Consider the following 18,947-nt stretch of genomic DNA (forward strand, 5'->3'; position numbering starts at 1 on the left):
TAATGGCTTCGTTTCAAGGAGCCATGCATGAATTCGACCCTTCCATTCTGCATAGGTGTCAAACTGCAGTCCTCGAGGGCCGCAGTCCTGCCGGTTTTGGAGGTTTTCCCACATTCAACACAGCTGATTCATAGTTAAGCTCATCAGCAAACTGCGGGAGCCTGATCATTGTCCTGATCATTGAATCAGGTGTGTTGGAGTATAGAAACCTTGAAAACATGCAGGACTCTGGCCCTCGAGGACACGGACACGTAGAGGGTTCTCACCTTTTCCGGATTACCCAGAATGTACTGGTTGCCATATTGGTGGGGAGGGTCCAGCGAGCGCAGCTAGCACGAGCAGCGAGCACTACTTCCCAATTATTTGGAAATAGAGAAAAAAAAATTCACGTTGTACAGCCATTACTTTTATTCTATCATATTGGACATTGATATTCATGTTTAGCAACACTATAACAATGGATATTATTGTTGGGCCTTTAAATTGATATTAACACAGCAAATCATGTCTTATTAGAAAAATATGATAAAAAATGTATTAGGGTATCATAATTCCCATGGTCGGAACTGGGTATAAACTATTTGTGGGCAATTTCTTTACAAGTCCAGTACTTTTCCGTGACCTTCTTCAAAGACGGATCTGGGCGTGTGGAACAATTGGGCCGAAGAGAATTGGTTTTCCAAAAAGCAAAGACAACACCCTGAACACCAGATCACCACGAGGGAGCATAAGATGTATGAGAGACAACGCTCTCCTTTTCGTCCAATGGAGAGATACAAGGGATGTTTTTCTTTGCTCCACAATACACACAGCCCACGGGAACGAGACAGTCCAGCGGAGGGTCAAAGGTCATGATGGGCAATGCACACAGCAGAACATCCCTGTTCCGCCAGCAGTCAAGGAATACAACAGGTATTTATAGTATATAAAGTGTTATTTTATGCATTTGGTAGGGCTGGGCGATTTTGCCTAAAAATAAAATCTCTGATTTTCTTCACAAAAAAAATCGATTTAAGATTTTTTTTAAATTTATTTTATTTTAAGAAAACAAGTAAAAATGACATAAGTCAAAGTAATATTTGCTTTTATTTTATCAAACAACAAACAAAAACTTCCCTTTCAAAATTAAAGTGCAAAATGACTGCCTTAAATAAAATACTTCTAGAAACAAATCAAATACATTGAATTACATTTATAAAGTGCAAACTTAGAACTTTTTTTTTTTTGTAATGACAGAAAACTCAAAACAACTCTTGCTTCTATTGTAACATAACTAAACATTTCCTTTTCAAAATGAAAGTGCAAAATGTCTGCATGAAATAAAATACTTGTGGAAACAAATGTAACATAACACATTGAATTACATTGCAGTGCAAACTTGGAACTTTTTGCTTTAGTAATTAAATGACAGTAAACTCGAAACTTTTGCTTCTATTGAATCTAACACTTAACATAACTAAATATTTCCTTTTCAAAATTAAAGTGCAAAATTTCTGACTTAAGTAAAATATTTTTGAAAGCAATAAAAATGCATTTAATAAAATATTCCATTCATAATGACTGTGGCTTAATTGATCATATGGATGTACAAAATTTATCATTCTTGTGAGGATAACAATTGAAATGCTTTATTTATTATGCTTTATTTATTTATAAAAAATATTAAAAAAGTGAGTTTAGGAAAACTCAAATTAATTAAAGTTTAAATTGTCCACAACAAATAATTCAAATTAATTAAAAAAAAAATCTATATATCGCCCAGGCCTAGCATTTGGTATTGTAAAAATGTGTGTGCTGGGTATATTGGGTTTGTTTTTCACACTCTCTCTCTGTTTTTCAGCTGCATGGAGGGCGTTGACCTCTCTGATGACACCCTGATTGGTTCTTACAAGGTCTTACATAAGACTAAGAAATGGTATAGAAGTGTTTTCTTCCATTTCTTGAACATTGCCATCGTCAATGCCTTCGTCCTTCACAGGGAAATTGCAAAAACTTTGACGAAACCAGGAATCCAGCGCCGACGCTGGAGCTAACAAACAAAACTAACATGGACGAATGGGCACTACAATTAATTCTTTTTCTCGCAGAATTACTCACCGTTTCCTTGTTGAATGTTGAACAACGAGGAGCGCTTCGTGCATTTCTAGCTGGTAAGATGTTCGTGCTTTTCTCCCCTTCGACAAGAACTGGCACGAAATTTTCACCCGTGGCCGTGATTGGTTAAAGCAAACGTGTAGAATGTCGCATCGTCCAATCATGATTAATGATGATTAATTGTGAAACAAACACCATCAGTAATCTTCCTTTAAATGGGCCCATCCGGGAAACTTGTCTCAAACTTGTCTGAAACTTATACAAAATATTCAGCGAATTCCCCAGAGATACTAAAACTCGAGTGTTTATTTAACAGAAATCCCAAATGCATAATCAGTTGCTCCACAGCTTGGCTTGGCCTTTTCCAGATTATTTATAGAAACGACAAACTTATTATGCAACAAACTGCATTCAGAAAAAAATTGATTCAGCCGAAACCTGTTTTGTAATCGACGACTATCAATTTGCTGTTTGGCACGTACAGTACCTGTCAACCAAGGTACTTTTTCCTTCCTGATCAGGGAGTCGCACTATATAAGCAGGACTACTGCAGTGTTGACCCGCAGTGTTTTTTAACATTTATTTGTCAGATTGAGTATAATTGACAAGAAATAAACAAAAATGACTGATTCAAGTGCTTGTATTTATTAAAAAACAAAACAACATACCGATACAGTAATGTACACAATATAGCCGTCCTCACTTTGAGGCAACATGAGAAAACAACACTTGCTGCTTCAATTTAAAGAGTCTGTGCTACAGTCAGTAGCTTGTCAGGAGCGCAGTGCATTGCACAATTACACTTTGTAAAGAGCAAAGAAATCGGATGTTCTTTTGTGATGCCAAAAATAAAGATGTACAGTATGTTTGCATCCCGTCCAAAGGGCAATCGTGGTCCCTTTCAGCCAAATAATACAAACAGAAAGTGATTGGTCAGCATTTTTCTGCATATGAGATGAGATGGGAAAAGCCGTTTGAGCATTTTTTCAATATCCATCGCTAACATCCGATACATGTTGTCCTCACTAGCTGTTTTTAGTTAGCTTTAGAAACATAAGATGGAAGTTAGTTGTACTTTTATAGTTTTTAAAGCATTTTCATTTTCTATTTTATTTCGTTTATATATTTATATATTAGGGGTGTCAAAATTAGCATGTTAAATTCCTTTAACGCCACTATTTTATTTTGCTTTTTTTTTTTTAATGCGCGATTAATAACCGCGCCTTACTTGGAAAGCCTGTACACGGGGAATTCTAGTCGCAACGCAGCAGACATGTCCACGTCAAGATTTAGCAGGAAATAATGCATATATTTGTGGACCCCGGGGACAAGTTGTATTTTACAATTTTAAAAGTATGCAGAATTTCGCAAAAAAATAAATAAATAAATGCACTGAACTGTCACCAACATCTTACAAATGCAGTTATGCTATCTAGTGGCAGAAAAATGACCCCTACACAAATCAATATCACACATTTTTTTATAGTACAGTACATCTTTTAACATCAAATTGTAACTCAATTTTAGGAATGATTATGAAATTACTGTATCAATGACTAAAATATGCAGCCATATTTCTATTTAACATTTTTTCCACTTTTGTGTTAACAAAGGTATGAAAACTATTTTTCATACTCATGAATATAAAAAATGTTATGTTAATGTGATTTTCATTCTCCACACTTTTTTGCCGCCTAACAATTCCCACATAATGCTTCCAATTTACATTGTTTGAATTTCAACTAGCTTAAAAAATATTATTATTATATTATATTATATATATATACTTACAGTACTTGCACAATTTAACATTTAATCCCCATTCATTTTCAATGGGATAGTCATTGAACTTTTTCCAAGTACGACTTGCCACGCCCACTTCCAGATATAAAACTTATCATCATTACCAGGTGTCTGATACTGCTCGGTGGCACAGTTGGTGAAGCGCATTGTCCGGTAATCACGAGGTCATAATTTCATAATGTATCTCTCAATTTGCTTTTCAGCATTCCCACGCAATTTGTGCAGAAATTGCACTTAGTCTAGTTGCACATATTGTTATACATTTAGAACAGATAAAATTTGCGATTAATCTGAGTTAACTATTGAAGTCATGCGATTAATTACGATTAAAAATTTGGATCGCCTGACACCCCAAATATATATAATTCTAATTTTAGATTTAGTTTTTGGTGATTATTATAACCTTGGACCCTACAAATGTGACAAGTAAGGTTTAACTGGTTCGACAAGTGAGACCAAAAGAGCGCACTCGTACATGGATATCAAGAGTATCAATGGCTCAAACGGCATTCCGTTACAAGTTTTTTTCTTTTTACATAATAATTAAGAATGAACCGATAATACTCATAAACATTACCTGTACATTAATAAAGGTTTTATGATAGCGACAGTCTGACCCTGGAATGGGTTGATTATATTTCCGCTGTTTCCTATGGGAAACTGACTTGAAATCCGAACAAGTCGGACACCCTGGTATATTTTTTCAGTCCAAATTTTGCTTCTGGAATCAGAGGGCGATGTGGCTGCTCCTGTAGCTCTGGATCAGGTAGATGAGTTCGGAGACCTCGGACACATGCGGGTAGGCGTTCATGACTCCTTCAACTGTGTCCTGGGGGTAGAGCGTGCTCAGCTTGCTCCTCATCTCGTTGCGCAGCTCGCTGGATTGGCGGCCGGCGTGGTCGCCGAAGACCCACGCGTCCCTGGGCAGGCTTTGGCTCTGCTTGTGCGCCGGCTGCCGGAAGTGGTGCTTCTCCGAAAAGCCGGAGGGACGATGTAGGGCCACGGCCGGGCAGGAGGCCCACGCGGGGGGGTAGGCGCCGGGGGGCACCCCGGCCTGATAGTGACCACACATGCAGTGCGCGCAGTTATTTTGAGGGAAGTAGCAAGTTCCTCCGGCAAACTTTTGGTCGGGGCAACTGTGCGACCCCGAGAGGGAGAAGTCGTCGTGGCTCGGGCTAAAGCTGGCCACCCCGCTGCTGTTGCTGTAGGGGGGCCTGCTCACGCCGTGGGGCCCGTCCAGGATGCAGAGCCTGGACATGCAGCTGTCCAGCGAGCTGAAGGCCTCATCCGCTTCCACGTTCGGCCAGGCCGGGAGGCCCGGCGGGCTTCTCGGGCTGCCGCTGTCTCTCTGGTAGATGACGTGGTCGCTGTGCAGAGGCTCGTCCGCGTTGGCGGAGGGGGGCCCGTGTTGCCCGCTTGGTTTGTAGCTCGACGTCTTGGCTCGGTCTCTGAGCTCATCGGCCACCGACAGCTGTGATCGGTTGATCCTTTCTGGATGGTAGAACTTGCACTTGACGCCGTATGTGCATTTTTTTCCTGAAAGAAGTCATTCAGATCAGCCATTAGTGTGACATTCGAAAAGCTGCTCGGCAGAGTATCACTGACAAAAGTCACCTGACTTTTATTCGTAGTTGTAGAATTGCTTTTTTACGTACGCAAAACATTTTTTTGCACTTGAAAGATTTTTGTTGTTGTTGTAATTGAATATATGCTTCTTTGTGTACATAGATCAGGTTTTGTGTACGTAGAGCACACGTTTTGTGTACGTAGAGCACACGTTTTGTGTACGTAGAGCACACGTTTTGTGTACGTAGATCAGGTTTTGTGTACGTAGGGCATACATTTTGTGTACGTAGATCAGGTTTTGTGTACATAGATCAGGTTTTGTGTACGTAGAGCACACGTTTTGTGTGCGTAGAGCACACGTTTTGTGTACGTAGAAGAGTTTTTGTGTACATACAGCACACATTTTGTGTACATAGGGCATACGTTTTGTGTACGTAGATCACGTTTTGTGTACGTAGAGCACACGTTTTGTGGACGGAGATCACGTTTTTTGTGTTTACGGGGTTTTGGCATGATTCTAACTCCACACTAGCTAGATTGGTTAGATAATGTTGTGGCGTGAACATGAACCAACCATAAGGGCAATGCTGCAGTTTGTTGTCTACATTTTTTGGCTTCTTTCGCAGAAAATCATCAATGGTGGGACCGTTTCTACCCAAAGGATCGTCTGGAGGCATGAACCTGTAGAAGCAGAAAAAAATTAACACCAAATAGATACACTTCACGTAAATATTGTACACACAAAAAAAAAGAAAGAAAAGTGTTTGCCAGCATGTCTCACTTGTTATTGGCGAAGGTGTACATCAGCAGCCTCTCCTCAATGAATTTTTTCCATTGAGGATTTTCCATTTGAAGGTCACGGTAGTTGTCGTTGGACACGATGATGCCGTCTATGTCGTAAGCCAGCCTCACAATGTAGCGGTCGTCATAGCACACCACCCGCTTGCCGTTCACGCAACGGGATGGAGTGTACACTAAGATCTTCCTCCTCTCTAGCTCGTGGAGAATGTGTTGATCTGTCAGGGACATGGGAGGAGAAGTGTCTAAAATCACATTTCCATACCATGGGAGAAAAAAGTAGGTCCGGATGAAACAGTCCAATGCAGCTGCCACTAGTTTCGACACGAAAGTTAAAATAAAAAAAAAGTCATTGTCAATTTATTGGACTCAGTTCAGTTTCATTTTCCTGAAAAAAAAATGCATATAGTGTGCTCCTTCGTTAAAAATAGACCATTATGTTTCAGTTTTTAGTACAAAACATTTTCATTTATACGTTTTAAGCAACTCTCTACTCCTCATGTTGCCGTATAGGGCAGTATAATAACCCATGTAAGTGCAACTCAGCCCATGTCTGCCATCTAGTGGTGAATGGTGGTATTGCAAATTAAAACTATAGTCATCCCCTGCGTGCTAATGGTCCGGAACCCGTGAATTTGCAAATTCTGAGATGTACTTTTCTTTATTTTACTTTAAAAAAAAAAAATATATATATATATATATATATATATATATATATATATATATATATATATATCCAATAAATAATTCAGGCCGCCCATCCCTGCTTTAGAGGAAACGTCTGTGCTGAAAAAGCAGGTGTCGAAGCCACTTTTTTTTTTTTTTTTTTTTTCAGACTACACACCCTGTAATTAATTACATCATCTAACAAAAGGAGAGGCCACTATTTAAGTAAAACCAAACCACAACCACAACTACACAGTAACTAATGTTCATAATTACAATGGGCCCCATTCACTGATAAATGTGTACAAAATGTTCTATTTGCAGAGGTGGTTGTGTGTACGGAAAATCACTATTATCATTATTCTATCTATCACTAAGATAATAGATTGTCAGCATCTGGATCAGATTACGGAAATTTACACTACAAACCTGACATCAACCAACAGGTTCGCCTGGAGCCTTTGGATTCCAGCGCGGCTATCGAAAGGGAGCAAAATTGAATGGGAACAGTTTCCTTGCTCATCCATGATTCCCCATGTCCTTACCTCCTTTAATTCTCTTTACACTATGGGATTTGTGTTGTTTAAGTCGTTCAGTGCCATTGACGGCTATAGACGTTAAATGTACATTTTAACTGAGTGCGTAAAGAGACCCTCACTCTTGAACTAACAATGTGGACTTTGCTATTGTCTTTGATTCTGATATCTCTCTCTCTCTCTCTCCCATGTTATTACTCAATGTTGGCAGCTGAACTTATTGCACTCACTGAGGCATGTGGATTAGCAACAGATGAATGTGCCACCATTTACACTGACTCCAGGTATGCATTTGGTGTTATGCATGATTTTGGCATACTGGAATATGAGGGTAAATACTGAAGCTAAACACACAGTATGTCAATCCCCTACTTTTCAGCTTCTGTCTGCAAACCCCTCTTGATCCTTCACCTGGTTATTCATTTATGGTTAGGGTGACCAAACATCCCCTGATTTTGACCCGGGACAGTCCCGAGAACCAAGATAGCATTTAGCATTAGCAATTTCTCCCCACCTTTCCCCACATCAACAAATGGGAATTCGGTGCATGTCAATCGTCTTCTGTAACTGAGCTCACTGTGCCTAGCACCAAGCTAGCAGAGTTTCAGACTCTCAAGCTAAAGTTAGCATAATGTGGGGAAACAAAACTACCATTTACAAAAGCTCTACCTGTACAACTAATTTACTGTACATAAGGATGGAGAAGAACTATGACTGCTACAGTAATTTCTCCTTTTGAAGTCTTGTTTACAGCCTGTCAATATGCGGACATCTATGCTAGCTTGTCTTTCCAAACCTATCACTATCCAAAAGAAGTGGCTTCACCAATTCCAACTAGGTGGCTTTGTGGTCATCACAAAAGAGGAATGGACCAGTCCACTAGTGATGGGATTTTCGGCTCTTTTCAGTGAGCCGGTTCATTTGGATCGGTTCAGTGAAAAGAGCCGGCTCTTTTTGACTCTCAAACGGCTCTTTTCACTTTAGCTTTTATTTAAATTTTTGTTAAATTTTTTATTTAATTTTATTTTCCTTCTCTCATCTGACTTGAACCAATTAAAATGTCTCCAAATGTTACTGCTTTCTCGACTCATCTTGTACAAACCGCGTTTGTGTGTCGTCCTTTCCTCTCCTGTTTTCTCCTCCTCCTGTCTCCCTATGTCTGCGGCTGCGCAGACGAGGCGGAGCATGTGTGAAAACCCTTGCTTTTAAAACCGGCTGTCGTGTTGCAATGACGGGTGTCATGTCGCTACCTGTAATTGGGGCCTCGGGCCGAGGCTGCTCCTTCCTCCACATGGGAATGAACACGGTGATGTCTCGCAGTCCCTTTCCCCAAAACCAGTTCACTGCCATCTGGAGGCCTTGACATGAAAACACCTTCTTGTCTCCATGGCTACACACGCACAGACACACACACACGCACAAGCTTAACAGTCAACAAAAGCACAACAGCGTTCGACTGAGCATGTTACAAACAATCACTTCCTCATTTTATAAGGAAGTGGACAACACTTCTGCAAATTACCAGTAAAGAAAACTGTCGGTCACATTGTATTGCACCGTATACAGTAAATGCTGTGGTTTAATGTGCTCCCAAAGGGAACGTTGTCTAGTGACTAGTCAGCCAGATTTAAACCGTTTTATACTGAACTGATGTCACCTTGTCAGGCTTGTTGTATGAGGAGAATTCTCTTTCAAATGATAACTTGTTGCCTGGAATTAATTACATGTGCTGCCTTGGACATGTGCCTATGACATGTAAAAGTTCAGCTATGTTGCATATCATGTCAATATTCTGAAAAAAACAAACAAAACAAAAAAACCTCACAAATTTGCGAGTTTCTAGAGAACTAGGGTGGTAAAGTTGCATTTGATTAATTAATTAATTTTTTCACAAGACTTTGTGCAAGCACCAGCTTTCAATTGCATTGAATCCTCCTTATCGTGAATGTGTCAGGCAAGCATAAAGGTGTGACCGAGCACAATCGGGCCCTCCTTTAGCAACAACTTCCTTGTAAGCTAATGTTGATTACGCAGGCACAACTGCTACAAGCGTTCTGTTACATGTTTATGAGTCAAATGATGGAAACTGTCGGCCGCTTAAAAGTTGCGCTTTGCCCTGAGAAGTAAATAGCACGTTTTCACTTCCTGCTTCTTTCAAGAGGAAGTGAGGTCGGATGTAAACTGAAGCAACAAACAGACACTATCAGGCAAGTTAACAAAAAAAAATAGCCACCCCAAACATATTATGAATTAGTTAGTTAACCTTTTGTCAAGAATTAATTGATTGCTAAGTTGCTATGGTAGTATAATGGCCTCCTGCTTGCCAAATAGTGATCCCGCATTTAGCTCTATGTGAGCTTTTAATACCAGCACCTCATGCAAGATATTACTGTATTTACACGTTTCCACTTAAAAAGCGATGAATAACTACAGTGTGACATTTGCTTGAATTTGCTCCAAGGCAATTTAACTTTCTACATTAGCTGGAAATTAAGAATGCATAGGCTACAGTGGTGCCTTGAGGTACGAGTGACTCGAGTTTTTAGAGATACTGAGCTGAAATGACTAAAGGCATGTTCAGAAACATGCTCAGATGTCCGTACACGACACTGAAAGCATGTTCGGAGAGTCAACATGCACTACACAACCATTAATTTCCGAATTTACCACTACTTAAGTTTTGTTTACAACTTGGCTCAGTAGTAATCAACTTGCTAGCCCACACAACTAGCTAACGTCAACATTAGCTAGCCTAACAACCACCACCTTAAGAAAAGCCACAGACCTAGCACCACTAAACCGCAAACTTCCCCCAAAAAAGTTCATAACGTACCAACTTGAGAATTATCCACAGTACATAGGGTGACTACATGTCCTATTTTGGCCGTGACAGTCGTTTTTGGTCATTGTTTAGTCCCGCTATTAAGCAGGTCCTGGCCCGGCGTGCCGTTTTTTTTTTTTTTGCAAATATGTTCGAACATACTCGCAAATACGTTTGAACATACTCGCAAACACGTTCGAACATACTCGCAAATATGTTCGAACATACTCGCAAATACGTTCGCAAATACGTTCGAACATACTCGCAAATGCGTTCAAACATACTCGCAAACACGTTCGAACATACTCGCAAATATGTTCGAACATACTCGCAAATACGTTCGCAAATACGTTCGAACATACTCGCAAATGCGTTCAAACATACTCGCAAACACGTTCGAACATACTCGCAAATATGTTCGAACATACTCGCAAATACGTTCGCAAACACGTTCGAACATACTCGCAAACACGTTCGAACATACTCGCAAATGCGTTCAAACATACTCGCAAACACGTTCGAACATACTCGCAAATATGTTCGAACATACTCGCAAATACGTTTGAACATACTCACAAATGCGTTCAAACATACTCGCAAATATGTTCGAACATATTGAAATATATTCGAACATTTGTGAGTATGTTCGAACATATTTCAATACGTTCGAACGTATTTGCGAGTATGTTCGAACGTATTTGCAAGTATGTTTGAACATATTTGTGAGTATGTTCGAACGTATTTGCGAATAAGTTCGAACGTATTTGCGAGTATTTTCGAACATATTTGCGAGTATGTTCGAACGTATTTGCGACTGAACATATTTGCGAGTATGTTCGAACGTATTAGCGAATAAGTTCGAACGTATTTGCGAGTATTTTCGAACATATTTGCGAGTATGTTCGAACATATTTCAATACGTTCGAACGTATTTGCGAGTATGTTTGAATATATTTGTGAGTATGTTCGAACATATTTGCGAATAAGTTCGAACGTATTTGCGAGTATTTTCGAACATATTTGCGAGTATGTTCGAACGTATTAGCGAATAAGTTCGAACGTATGCGAGTTATTTGCTATTTTACTGCCCCCCAGTGGTCAAGGCGGGCACACCAGAAGGAGCAGCAGAATTTCTCAAGCTACTGCACCTCCTCTGAAGCCTTTTAAACACACACTACAGTAAACCAAGGTATAAAAAAGTATCTGACTCACCTCATGGCAACATTGCTCCCGTCGATGACTACTGGTCTGAAGGCAAAAGCAGTGTCTTTGTCCACGACTGGTCTGGCGGGACCGGCGCTGCATCCTCTTGACACCAGCTTGGGGCTGCTTGGGCCGCTTTTGTCACTGCGAATGTGGCAGGTCTTGATGAGCTCTTCCAGAATGTCGTTTGTCTGGGCGTTGTGGTCGAGGCTCTTCAGCACCCTATCAATGTCCTCGTGGGAGTAGCCCAGCTTGAGAAATCGCTCCACTTTGGCGTGCTGCTTTCGGTGGTCCATGATACGGTTCAGGGAGATGGTGGAATCTTCTTCCGACACGGTTGGAACCGTTTTACGCTTGGTTCATCCACATCTCCATGGCGATCGGCCTGTGTGTCGGGAGAATTGAAAGTGAATAAAGGAAGTTTCTCCACCGCAGCAAGAGTAATCTCAAGTTTCTCAACAAAAACGAGTACAGCCAAATTTTCAAATGTCAATTGGTCGTCAGTGTGACCCGCAGTGGACAAATTTAGCAACAACAGTAAATTTGTAGTGAGAAACTGCAGTTTGTGCTCTGTCCACTGGGCCATATGTTTGACACCCCTGGTCCACGTTGTCCACATTGTTTTATGAAACATGAAGATTTATTTGCAGTAATTTTGTAATGCGATTTATGACTTACTGCAGGGGTCAGTAAGCTTTGCTGTCAAAAGAGCCATTTTAGGCCAAATAAATAAATAAATAAATCTGTCTGGAGCCGCAAATCATTTGAAGATTGTGATGAAGAAACAATGTGTTAGTGTTAGTCAAATGTAGAGAGCTCATTAGAGGTGTACCATAACTGAAAAATAGGTAATATCCAATACATTCATTTTCTTCTAGCTTTCGTCTTAATTATTTTTTTGGGTAATTTTACGTGCTTATTTTTTTCATATATTTTTAGACTTTTCTGCCTTTCTGTATAATTTCTGACATTTTTCACTTTTTTTTTTGTTTGACATATGATAATTTTATTCCCCTCTTCCTTTTTTGGATATTTTACGGCTATTTTTTTTTTTTTTGCATTTTTTTCTGCTTTTGTCCAATCAGTTTTCTGACATTTTTTGGAAATTTTGTGAGCATTTTATGGTAGTTTTCGGGATTAAAAGTAAACAAAACACAAAATGTAGTCACATTCAGCAGGATATTGTACATCTAGTGATCTTATATACAGAGGCTGGATGTAAAGCATAACACATTCTAAAATATGACTAAGCTAAATCACTAGACAAACACAGAAAAAAAAAACCTTCCTGTTGTTATCTGGTCTCTCATCAGCCTCTCAGGTGTTCTGACTTCAATCATTTTACAGTTCTGTATTCCCTGCGTCATTTCAAGTATGAGGAACAAAGTATGAAAAATTTGGCTTTTGTAACTCAAAAAGTCCAGACTCAACTAGAATTTGACTCGATTTGCTCATACTAGGCAAACTTTGCTTCCTTTTCTAAGTGTCTCACTCATCCACTGTATTGTAAACAACACATAATGTAACCCTAACTCACCATTTACAATAACAAGCGCCAAATGTAGTCGGCGTCACATTTCAAATCATTACACTGAACATTTGGAGTGAAATCTTCTGATGTACTTACATTTTGGAACAGAAGCCGGATCCCAGAGCTGATTTGAAGCGTCTCTATAGCTTGCTTTGCCTCACCACTCTGAGCACTGCGACCGTCATTGTGAGCAACTCTTATTACTCATAGGAGGAAGTTGCTTCTGAGAGCAGTACAAGAAGGAAAAAAAAAAAAAAAAGTAAATTTACATTCACTTCCTTGTCAGGACTCTCAGCCTGAGGGGTTTATTTTCCTTTTGAGCTCTTCCTGGTAGGGAGCTACCAACATTTACTGAAAGGTGGAACTTTTAGAAAGTTTAGAATCAACCAGAACGGTTTGTTCTTTCTAACTGAAACCACAACAAAGCAGTTAAGTGTCACAGAGTGATTTACTGGAGGAGTCCAGTTCACAATATATATATTTTTTTTTAATCAAATTGTATTCAACTAGTAAACATGAGAATGCTGATTAAGAAAAATAAAAAAATAAAAAATAAAAATATGTGTGCTATGTGCCATGGTCGTTGAAAAAACAAAAAACAAAATGCCTTACTATACATGGACGTTTTTTTTTTTTTTTTTTAATTAATAATGCCTTACTATACATGGTCGTTTTTTTTGTTTTTTTTAATTAATAATGCCTTACTATACATGGTCGGTTTTTTTTTGGGAGAAAAAAAAATGCCTTACAATAGTATGGCATTTTTTATTTTATTTTATTTTTTTAAAGAAAGCCTTACTATACATGGGCGTTTTTTTTTGGGGAGAAAAAAATGCCTTACTATAGTAAGGCATTTTTTTTTCTTTTTCTTTTTTGTTTTTTTTTAAAGAAAGCCTTACTATACATGGTCGTTTTTTTTTTTTTTAGAAAGAAAATGTAAGGCAGTTTTTTTCTTTTTTTTTTTTTTTTAAAGAAAGCCTTATGATACATGGTCGTTTTTTGGGTGGTAAAAAAAATGCCTTACTATACATGGTCGTTTTTTTTGGGTGGAAAAAAAATGCCTTACTATACATGGTCGGGTTTTTTTGGGTGGAAAAAAAATGCCTTACTATACATGGTCGTTTTTTTTTTGGGTGGAAAAAAATGCCTTACTATACATGGTCATTTTTTTGGGGTGGAAAAAAAATGCCTTACTATACATGGTCATTTTTTTGGGGTGGAAAAAAATGCCTTACTATACATGGTGGGGTTTTTTTGGGTGGAAAAAAAATGCCTTACTATACATGGTCGTTTTTTTTGGGTGAAAAAAAATGCCTTACTCTACATGGTCGTTTTTTTGGGGTGGAAAAAAAATGCCTTAATATACATGGTCGTTTTTTTGGGGTGGAAAAAAAATGCCTTACTATACATGGTCGTTTTTTTTGGGTGGAAAAAAATGCCTTACTCTACATGGTCGTTTTTTTGGGGTGGAAAAAAAATGCCTTAATATACATGGTTGTTTTTTTGGGGTGGAAAAAAAAATGCCTTACTATACATGGTCGTTTTTTTTGGGTGGAAAAAAATGCCTGACTATACATGGTCGTTTTTTTTTGGGTGGAAAAAAATGCCTTACTATACATGGTCGTTTTTTTTGTGTGGAAAAAAAATGCCTTACTATACATGGTCGTTTTTTTTTTGGGTGAAAAACAAATGCCTTTCTATACATGGTCGTTTTTTTTGGGTGAAAAAAAAATGCCTTACTATACATGGTCGTTTTTTTGGGTGGAAAAAAAAAGCCTTACTATACATGGTCGTTTTTTTTTAGGTGGAAAAAAAAGCCTTATACATGGTCGGTTTTTTTTGGGTGGAAAAAAAATGCCTTACAATATACATGGTCGTTTTTTTTGGGTGGAAAAAAAAAATGCATTACTATACATGGTTGTTTTTTTTGGGTGGAAAAAAATGCCTTACTAAACATGGTTGTTTTTTTGGGAGAAAAAAAAACGCCTTACTATACATGGTCGTTTTTTTAACAAAATAAAAAACGCCTTACTATACATGGTCGTTTTTTTGGGTGGAAAAAAAAAGCCTTACTATACATGGTCGTTTTTTTTTAACCAAATAAAAACGCCTTACTATACATGGTCATTTTTTTAGGGGAAAAAAAACCGCCTTACTATACATGGTCGTTTTTTTAATCAAATAAAAAACGCCTTACCATACATCGTCGTTTTTTTAGGGGGAAAAAACGCCTTACTATACATGGTCGTTTTTTTAGGGGGAAAAAAAACGCCTTACTATACATGGTCGTTTTTTTAACAAAATAAAAACGCCTTACTATACAAGGTCGTTTTTTTAATCAAATAAAAAACGCCTTACTATATATACATGGTCGTTTTTTTTAGGGGGAAAAAAAAACGCCTTACTATACATGGTCATTTTTTTAACAAAATAAAAACGCCTTACTATACATGGTCGTTTTTTTTTTAACAAAATAAAAACACCTTACTATACATGGTCGTTTTTTTTTAACAAAATAAAAACGCCTTACTATACATGGTCGTTTTTTTTTTTAACAAAATAAAAAACGCCTTACTATACATGGTCATTTTTTTAGGGGAAAAAAACCCGCCTTACTATACATGGTCGTTTTTTTAGGGGGAAAAAAACGCCTTACTATACAAGGTCGTTTTTTTAATCAAATAAAAAACGTCTTCCTATATACATGGTCGTTTTTTTTAGGGGGAAAAAAAACGCCTTACTATACATGGTCATTTTTTTACCAAAATAAAAACGCCTTACTATACATGGTCGTTTTTTTTAACAAAATAAAAAACGGCTTACTATACATGGTCGTTTTTTTAGGTGGAAAAAAAAAACCTTATACATGGTCGTTTTTTTTTGGGTGGAAAAAAAATGCCTTACTATACATGGTTGTTTTTTGGGTGGTAAAAAAAATGCCTTACTATACATGGTCGTTTTTTTGGGGTGGAAAAAAAATGCCTTACTATACATGGTTGTTTTTTTTGGGTGGAAAAAAAAAATGCCTTACTATACATGGTCGTTTTTTTTGGGTGGAAAAAAATGCCTTACTATACATGGTCGTTTTTTTAGGGGAAAAAAAAAACGCCTTACTATACATGGTCGTTTTTTTAACAAAATAAAAACGCCTTACTATACAAGGTCGTTTTTTTAATCAAATAAAAAACGCCTTACTATACATGGTCGTTTTTTTTAGGGGGAAAAAAAAACGCCTTACTATACATGGTCATTTTTTTAACCAAATAAAAACGCCTTACTATACATGGTCGTTTTTTTTTTTTAACAAAATAAAAACGCCTTACTATACATGGTCGTTTTTTTTTAAACAAAATAAAAAACGCCTTACTATACATGGTCATTTTTTTACCAAAATAAAAACGCCTTACTATACATGGTCGTTTTTTTAACAAAATAAAAAACGCCTTACTATACATGGTCATTTTTTTAGGGGGAAAAAAAACGCCTTACTATACATGGTCGTTTTTTTAGGGGAAACAAAAACGCCTTACTATACATGGTCGTTTTTTTAACAAAATAAAAACGCCTTACTATACAAGGTCGTTTTTTAAATCAAATAAAAAATGCCTTCCTATACATGGTCGTTTTTTTTAGGGGAAAAAAAAACGCCTTACTATACATGGTCACTTTTTTAACAAAATAAAAACGCCTTATTATACATGGTCGTTTTTTTTGGGTGGAAAAAAATTCCTTACTATACATGGTCGTTTTTTTTGGGTGGAAAAAAAATGCCTTACTATACATGGTCGTTTTTTTAACAAAATAAAAACGCCTTACTATACAAGGTCGTTTTTTTAATCAAATAAAAAATGCCTTCCTATACATGGTCGTTTTTTTTAGGGGAAAAAAAAACGCCTTACTATACATGGTCACTTTTTTAACAAAATAAAAACGCCTTATTATACATGGTCGTTTTTTTTGGGTGGAAAAAAATTCCTTACTATACATGGTCGTTTTTTTTGGGTGGAAAAAAAATGCCTGACTATACATGGTCGTTTTTTTTTGGGTGGAAAAAAATGCCTTACTATACATGGTCGTTTTTTTTGGGTGGAAAAAAAATGCCTTACTATACATGGTCGTTTTTTTTGGGTGGAAAAAAAATGCCTTACTATACATGGTCGTTTTTTTTGGGTGGGCAAAAAAATGCCTTACTATACATGGTCGTTTTTTTTTTGGGTGGAAAAAAAATGCCTTACTATACATGGTCGTTTTTTTTGGGTGAAAAAAAAATGCCTTACTCTACATGGTCGTTTTTTTGGGGTGGAAAAAAAATGCCTTAATATACATGGTCGTTTTTTTTGGGTGGAAAAAAAATGCCTTAGTATACATGGTCGTTTTTTTTTAACAAAATAAAAAACGCCTTACTATACATGGTCGTTTTTTAAACAAAATAAAAAAAGGCCTTACTATACATGGACGTTTTTTTAATCAAATAAAAAACGCCTTACTATACATGGTCGTTTTTTAAGGGGAAAAAAAAAACGGCTTACTATACATGGTCGTTTTTTTAGGGGAAAAAAGAACGCCTTACTATACATGGTCGTTTTTTTAACAAAATAAAAACGCCTTACTATACAAGGTCGTTTTTTTAATCAAATAAAAAAGGCCTTCCTATACATGGTCGTTTTTTTTAGGGAAAAAAAAACGCCTTACTATACATGGTCACTTTTTTAACAAAATAAAAACGCCTTATTATACATGGTCGTTTTTTTTTTACAAAATAAAAAATGCCTTACTATACATGGTCGTTTTTTTAGGGGGAAAAAAAACGCCTTACTATACATGGTCGTTTTTTTTGGGTGGAAAAAAATTCCTTACTATACATGGTCGTTTTTTTTGGGTGGAAAAAAAATGCCTGACTATACATGGTCGTTTTTTTAACAAAATAAAAACGCCTTACTATACAAGGTCGTTTTTTTAATCAAATAAAAAACGCCTTACTATATATACATGGTCGTTTTTTTTAGGGGGAAAAAAAAATGCCTTACTATACATGGTCGTTTTTTTAACAAAATAAAAACGCCTTACTATCCAAGGTCGTTTTTTTAATCAAATAAAAAACACCTTACTATATATACATGGTCGTTTTTTTTAGGGGAAAAAAAAAACGCCTTACTATACATGGTCATTTTTTAACAAAATAAAAACGCCTTACTATACATGGTCGTTTTTTTTTTAACAAAATAAAAACGCCTTACTATACATGGTCGTTTTTTTTTTAACAAAATAAAAACGCCTTACTATACATGGTCGTTTTTTTTTTTAACAAAATAAAAAACGCCTTACTATACATGGTCATTTTTTTAGGGGAAAAAAACCCGCCTTACTATACATGGTCGTTTTTTTAGGGGAAAAAAAACGCCTTACTATACAAGGTCGTTTTTTTAATCAAATAAAAAACGTCTTCCTATACATGGTCGTTTTTTTTAGGGGAAAAAAAAAACGCCTTACTATACATGGTCATTTTTTTACCAAAATAAAAACGCCTTACTATACATGGTCGTTTTTTTTAACAAAATAAAAAACGGCTTACTATACATGGTCGTTTTTTTAGGTGGAAAAAAAAAGCCTTATACATGGTCGTTTTTTTTTGGGTGGAAAAAAAATGCCTTACTATACATGGTCGTTTTTTTTGGGTGGAAAAAAAAATGCCTTACTATACATGGTTGTTTTTTTTGGGTGGAAAAAAAAAATGCCTTACTATACATGGTCGTTTTTTTTGGGTGGAAAAAAATGCCTTACTATACATGGTCGTTTTTTTAGGGGAAAAAAAAACGCCTTACTATACATGGTCGTTTTTTTAACAAAATAAAAACGCCTTACTATACAAGGTCGTTTTTTTAATCAAATAAAAAACGCCTTACTATACATGGTCGTTTTTTTTAGGGGG

The 18,947-nt window shown here is 37.0% G+C and overlaps 1 protein-coding gene across 1 annotated transcript; it reads right to left on the reverse strand.

Annotated features, from left to right (window-relative positions):
- Positions 1–2,716: 2,716 nt before the first annotated feature.
- Positions 2,717–13,209, reverse strand: LOC144010366 (putative ribonuclease ZC3H12D). The gene is made up of 6 exons (XM_077510665.1): positions 13,115–13,209; positions 11,497–11,872; positions 8,714–8,853; positions 6,245–6,479; positions 6,038–6,144; positions 2,717–5,433 (listed from the first exon to the last, which is right to left on the reverse strand). Exons 2-6 carry the CDS (start codon positions 11,781–11,783, stop codon positions 4,625–4,627), a joined length of 1,578 nt encoding a protein of 525 aa, XP_077366791.1. The 5' UTR covers positions 11,784–11,872; positions 13,115–13,209; the 3' UTR covers positions 2,717–4,624.
- Positions 13,210–18,947: the final 5,738 nt, after the last annotated feature.

The sequence above is a fragment of the Festucalex cinctus genome, chromosome 21, assembly GCF_051991245.1.
Source record: "Festucalex cinctus isolate MCC-2025b chromosome 21, RoL_Fcin_1.0, whole genome shotgun sequence".
In the NCBI taxonomy this organism is placed as follows: Eukaryota; Metazoa; Chordata; class Actinopteri; order Syngnathiformes; family Syngnathidae; genus Festucalex; species Festucalex cinctus.